Genomic DNA, 6949 nt, shown 5'->3' on the forward strand with positions numbered 1-6949 from the left:
CTTAGAATACAATTAGAGTTAATCTGTTAGGCAACCACTCCACCAGTTATTATTACGTTGTTAACTTTTATACTTACATTTCCTATACACCTAGCCTAATAACGAGCCTACCGTAGTTCTTGCTATAAGGTTCCGTTACAAGTATTATATATTCTTATATTACTAGTCTATTAGTCTATATCTTTATAAGATAAGGTTTAAACTATTCTAATGCCTAACCTATTAGGAATGGTCCTATATACGCTACTTAGTCTACTAACTCTAGTAACTTAGTCTCTTTATATTAAATCTTTAGCTTTATCTATATAAGGAACCCTTTTAGCTTATATTTTTCTTCTATAAACCTTTTAATTAATAATATCTTAATCTTTTCTCTCTATATATTTTGTAATTACTAAAGTAGTGCCTAATTATTAGTTTTATTTTATTTTATAATACTTATAAGTTATTATCTCTTATACTAGCATCTCCTCCCAATCCTAAAGTAGTTACTACTATAAAAATAGCGTTATAACTACTACTCTAGATAGTATATTATTTAACTTCCTTTACTATAACCTTAGTAGTAAATATATAATAAAGCTTTATAGGAAATGCTACGGTAAACTTATTAATGGGCGAGGTCTATAGGTAGAGAATAATTAATAATATATATATATAACTAGTAAAGTAAGTTACCTAATAGATTTACTATAAAGAAAAGAACTATCTAGGTAGGGACTATAGTCCTTTAAGTATTTAATACTACGCTTAAAAAATATACCAAGTATATCAGTACCTTAGTATGTCGGTATATCGCGTTCCTATATTTCTACATTTCTATGTTCCGAACTTATAATATAACTAGCTATATAACTTCGCTACCTCTTATTTTATAGCTTAATCGGTTCTAGCGCTTCCTATACTATCTTAACTAACCCATTTATATCTCTTTTTAGTAGTTATACTACTGCCGATATAAGGTCCGTAACGCCGTTCTTATAATGCTTACGGCCTAGGTTAAAAGGGTTTTAGTTTTTTAACTAATAAGTACATGCCGTTATTAATAAAAGCCTTAGTTAAAAGCTAGATATTAGTCTATAAGTTCCTTTAATATCTATATTGTAGTAAAAACTACTATAGGTCTAGGGTAAGCTTATTAAAGAGGTTAAGGAGTAGGTCTTCCTATAGGATTTAGGCTTTTATAATTAAGATAGGCGTTTTATACCTTAAAGGGGTCCTTATAAATAAAAGATTAGTAATTAATTATTACTTTTTTAGAGATAAAGGAGTTTGCTAAGTCCTTAGTATATTATAGGTATAAGTACGTCTAGGCGTTTCTACTAGTATAACTAAAAATATAGGTTATTCTAACCCGAGGCATAGGGAAGTAGTTAGTATTAAGTTTAAGCTTATCTCGTAATTAGAGCTTCTAGTTATTCAATATAGGGTCTATTCTATTTATAAGTAGTAGGGAATACATAATCTTTATAGACCGTAATAGTATTATATAGGCCTTAAGGACTGTAGCAGGTCTATTTACTAGGCCACTATTAAATATAGGGGTGTCTCTAGTTTTAAGCAATTCTTATAGCTATTTAATTTTGGTATTAGCTGCCACGAGCTCCGTCTAGGCGGTTAAAGATAGTAATTATTTCACTATTAAAGGTATTTAAGGGCCTTGTAGCTACGTTGCGGGCTACTATATTTCTTAATATAGTAATAGAAGCATTAGGTAATTTTTAGTAGGTTCTTTTAGGGGTTCTAGTTCGTGCGTATCTGGTTTTTAGGGTTTATGTTCTATTTATATTCTGTTTAGGTTCTGTTTATATTCTTAGTTTAGTTCTTATTGCTATTTTTCTCCTTTTCTTTCTCTAGCTTTAGATAATATTAGCGACTTAGCTAATCGAGGCACGAGTATAGCAAGGAGGATGCATGTCAGCCTATATAATTAGATTGTCTATTAACGATGATCTAAAGCTAGAGAAAGGAAAGGAGAAGAATAGCAATGCCGCTCGAAGTAGGGTTCTTATACAGTCTTCTAGTTATGTAAAAGTTGTAATATATAAGCCCCGCGTCTACTATAACGTCTACTATAACAAAATAGCTGCTATTTTCTGCTAGTGCCGTAATAGATATATAGTTTCCGCAGCGTCTCCTTTTAAGCGACTTATAGTATAACGTAGCTAACTATTAGAGGTAGTATAGCGATCAATATTACCATTTGGCTTATTGTAAAATTAGTTAAGAAAGAAGAGTAGCCTATTTCTTTTACTAAAATAAATAAAAGAACTAAAAAGATATTTAGTTAGCTTCTTTATAGGGGTATTAATTAATAAATTTAGAGTTAAGGAGCTAGTTTTAAACGCGCTCTTTTTACCTAGTAGGGATAGGTAGGGGTAACTATATAGTAGATAGTAGGTTTTAATAGATCTTTTTTATTTCTTTTTTTAGAGGCTTAATTACCTTATAATATTAGGCCTCTTAATAAGTAAGGCTTTTTATAAAGGCCTATTATAGACTCTTTATTTATTTAGTAAATATAGTATATAGGTTATCTATAGACATAGGGGCTTTTAGGTTATTCTATATACTAGGGGGGGCGGTATAAGGTATAGGTTTAATATAATATAATATTACGGAGTAAGTATAAGTGGTAATAATATATAGCGAAGTAAATATATTTAAGCTACGTATATAAACTATATAATAAAATTAAGACGTTATATAAGGAAAGAAAGTAGAAGTAAGAGAAAGGGGTATATATTATTTACTTAGTTGCTAGGTTAATAGGTGCCGTACTATATATAGGACAGGACAGGACTTAGGTAGTGGTTCTAGTAGAATTTAGTAGACTTAGTAGAATTTGGCAGAAGTTATGGGTATTGCGGATATCGCGGATATTACGGTGGAAATAGGTTGGCAGAATATGGCGGGGTACGGCAGAGTACTGTAGAGTGCGGCAGAATGTGGCAGGTAGCGCGTGTAAGGTATTACGGGGTGGTCTCGTAACAGCAAGTCTACCTCTAGCTTGCTCAGTAGGCGGAATTGGGTCTTAGGAGCTAGGAAAACGTTAGTTTTTAATAGAAAAATGGGTATGCGTAAGTTTTGGAGTACGGCGCTACCTTTTAGTAAGGTTGTATATACTGTAAAAGTTCTTTAGTAATTGTTTATAATATAGATATTTAGTATTTTAAACACGAGTTTTAAGCCTTTTGTATTAAAATATATAATATTCTACTGGGCGGTAAGCTAAACTTCCTAATTAAGAAAGCGCAAAATCTTTAGACATCGACCTCCGTAGTTTAACTAGTTAACCGGTTCGAACTAGCTCGCTTCGGAAGTCAAATTTGGCTCCAACTAGACCAATTACATCACAGGCTTATTCCCAGCCTTTTCGCCAATTTTCTCAATGATATCACTTCTAGAACCCTGCATTTCCCCTTCAAGAATCTCACCATGGATGAGATGCTCGACATTAACTCGCGGCCCCTTGAACCACTTCCTCGCGTCAACGGCATAGTAAATCACCGAGAACATCATTGTCCCAAAGTATATCAGACCTAAAACCCCAATTAGCAATGAGTCGGGGTAGGACAGCAAGATCATTCAGAAACTCACAGGCATAGTTCATCGTTAGATCATTAAGATCCTTTCCTCTCATCGCTGGGAAACAGAGCACAGGGACAATCAGGCATAACCAGGCAACCGCAACAGCACCAACAGGCCTCGAGAAGCGGCCAAGATTCCATGGTCCTTCGAAGGGTGTTAAAGCAAAAAACAAAATTATTGGAAGTATTCGTAGATGACATACCAGGCCGGAATTTATCCTTAGCAAAAAACAGCTTTAGGCCCAGCGGCGTCACAAACGCGGTATACTGCCCAATCGCACCGATGCTAAACACCGCACCGATAGCTACAGGGCTTGCAAACATAAGCAGTCCTAGAAGCGCACCAATAGTTATCACGAACCACACAGAATTCACCGGTGTCTTCGTGCGGGAGTTCACTTTAGACCACCATCGGCTACCAGGAATTGCGCCATCTCTGGAGTAAGCGAAGACGACGCGGGACGAGACAATGGTGCATCCCTGGCCAACAAAGAACTGGGCTATAATGTTGAGATAGAACATTGCTAACCCGGCTTTCTTTCCCAGGACCTGGAGGCAGAGGCTTGCCATTGGCTGGCCGTATGGTCCTGCTACTACATCTGTGACATCTTTTACGGTGCTTGAGGGAGTCAGCAGAGACTGATATGTGGGAAAAATTGTAAAGGACATACTATGCAATGACTAGAATGATTGCCCAGCCGAGATACAGCCCTAGTTGCGCTGTCATGACAATAGCTCTCGGGCCTGCGATGTTGGCATTGGAGCACTCTTCACTGAGGTGAAAGGGCGTGTCATAGCCTGACATTGTCCAGATGACGCTCAGAAATCCCATCAGAAATGCGAATCCTCTAACTCATATCAGTAATTGATCATATCAAAATCTAGCACAGTAAAGGGGCTTTTACGTCGGCCACTCAGTGCCATTCTGAAGCTCAACCCAGACAGTATGATTGTCATTGAATTTTGGCGAATTGACTGAGGCTACCGGAAGCCATATGATGCTAAAATGGGACAGGTTTGGTCAGTTCTGCGTAATGGTAAGGTAAGAACGAAAACCCACAAAATGATCAATACAAGCACATTCGTAACTGTCCCGATTATGTTCAGGTACCCCAAGAACTTAGTTGAATTCATAGTAAGACATCCTTCAATGATAAGCAGGAACAGAAAAGTCAGGTACAGATGCCAAGTCTCTGGCGTATAATCTGGATTGTTGATAGATGCTGCTGCGAGAATCATGGCGGCCAGAGCGTAGTTGACACTACAAGGCCCTGTTGTAAATCCTAGGAAATTCGACCACCCAACAACCTGTGTCGTCATCAGCGCTCGGATCCCTGAGAGTCACGGTCAACATATACGAACCCATGAAGCAAATGGACCCCAACCCTCTGGCGCAAGAACTGCAGACGCATAGTAAAGGCCGCCGGCAGTTGGCATACTTGATATAATCAGCATCAAATACAGACTCACAGGGAATTTGGCTCATCTGACCTTGAGCAAAGCTCCGCCATACCAAAGGCCACGGCCTGAATGGCTAGGCCAGCCACAACCCAACCCCATACCGACCCGGCTTGACCAGAGTATGCGAGATTGTATCCTAGTGAAGATGCAATAGATGGAAGCAGACCTAGCACAGAGAACGAGACCGAAAATGACTCAACCCATGTGAAATCGCTGTGTTCTGTTAATCTCCAACCTTTACGCTGTGTGTATAGAATCTTGCGAGGAAATTGTATTGTACATACCGTTTAAACTCTTGTTTATACCCAAGAGCTATTAGAATTTCCTCATCCTCATCAATAGGATGATCAACCACCGCTTGAGTGCCTGTTTTGGAGAAGACAGAGGTGACACGGAGCTTGCTCTGATCAACTGCATGCTTTCTCTCAACTAAAGTGGTTGACACATTTCCGGCTACCATTGTAACACAAAGGGCCGACCTGAACTAGTTTTGCAATCAGATCATCCAGGCAGTCGGGAGTCATTAGCAAATTCGCAGGAACAAGAGGATAAGTGTCGATCGGTAGTCCGTGCACCGATTGTAAGAAAAGAAGAACTCGTGTAAAGATTGATCTATAAAAAAAAGAGGCTATATATACACAGTGTAGGTGCAGGCAATAGGGGGGCAGGGGGTACACAATACATCTGAAACAGGGGGGGTAGTACAGCCTAATTTCACATCGACAATAAGAGTTGGTTGAGAGTTTATCGCAGGCTGGAATTGATCAAGATTGTTAATGTGATTGTTAAGCTTTCTTTGTTTTAATATATTTGGTAGGGAGGGCCTGTAAAGTTGCTTATGTCGCTCTAGATGTTAAAGCCGTACACCACTTTGGCGCATCCAGTTAAAAGCGTGTATTCATCCCGGCAATTAAATAGCGCAATTTAATACCTTTAAAGGAATGAGCACGACCATTTTGATGTATTTTCAACGTATTTTTGGGCGTAGTATGATCCTAGCGATTAATACGCGCTTTCAACCGGATACGTCAAGGTAGTGTCGATTAACGCCAAGTGGCTTCACACTGTCGTGCACCCCCTGGCTCGTCGGTCCGTATAAAATCGATAATAAAAAGCCTCTCTATAAGGGACCCTATACCTATATAAGCTAGTGTAAGATAGGCTTATAAAACATTATAAAGCAAGCCAGTATTTTAAGCCTGCGTTCGATTGACTTATACACCCCAACTAGGTAAGGTTGCTTAGTAATGGTCACAAATCGATTAAGCCGTAATATAAGTTGCGGATACTTTACGCCTTAGTAGATCCTTATTTTCCTCGCGATTGGATTATCTGTACGACATCTATTACATATTAGGGGGGGTTATTTGGCGCGGTTACGACCCGGGTTAATTTATCGTTTGCAAAATGAATTAGAATCCTTGGCATGCAGATCCCCGATTTTTGCGCCCAACCCAACGTGTAAAACCGTGAGATAGCCTATTTCCACGTTAAACGCGCCTTATTATCGACACAACATCCCTATTATTAGTTAGTAAGTTAAGGCCGACGTCGCCCTACTATTTGCCTTATCTTAACGCGTTTCCTGGTGTTATAGTGCCCTATATTAACCCTGCTCGTCGCGCAGATATAGTCCGTCTACTTAAATTAGGCTAGCGGCTAGGTGCTATCGCAGAATAGCTACACATTAGTTAAGCTACTGTATATAATACTAAACGTTACCTTATATAATATAGCCAGCCTATTAGGCCTTATTTTCGGAAGGCTAGCTAGCTAGCGGTGTTAATAAAAGCTAATAGAGAGGCTTTCCTTAAACTCCTACTTTATAATAATTGGAAATATCTAGATAAAATTTAGTACTAGCTCTATTACAAACGTAACCTTAATGTTACTTATTC

At 38.3% G+C, this 6949-nt stretch overlaps 1 protein-coding gene across 1 annotated transcript; it reads right to left on the bottom strand.

Annotated features, from left to right (window-relative positions):
• Positions 1–3348: 3348 nt before the first annotated feature.
• K441DRAFT_610797 (amino acid transporter-like protein) lies at positions 3349–5511 on the bottom strand (the record flags this gene model as incomplete). Its single annotated transcript, XM_067645547.1, has 9 exons — positions 3349–3542; positions 3601–3735; positions 3794–4209; positions 4262–4438; positions 4496–4591; positions 4651–4898; positions 4953–5028; positions 5082–5264; positions 5336–5511. The coding sequence occupies 9 exons, from the start codon at positions 5509–5511 to the stop codon at positions 3349–3351; spliced, it is 1701 nt and encodes a 566-aa protein (XP_067504242.1).
• Positions 5512–6949: the final 1438 nt, after the last annotated feature.

The sequence above is a fragment of the Cenococcum geophilum genome, assembly GCF_001692895.1.
Source record: "Cenococcum geophilum 1.58 unplaced genomic scaffold K441scaffold_20, whole genome shotgun sequence".
In the NCBI taxonomy this organism is placed as follows: Eukaryota; Fungi; Ascomycota; class Dothideomycetes; order Gloniales; family Gloniaceae; genus Cenococcum; species Cenococcum geophilum.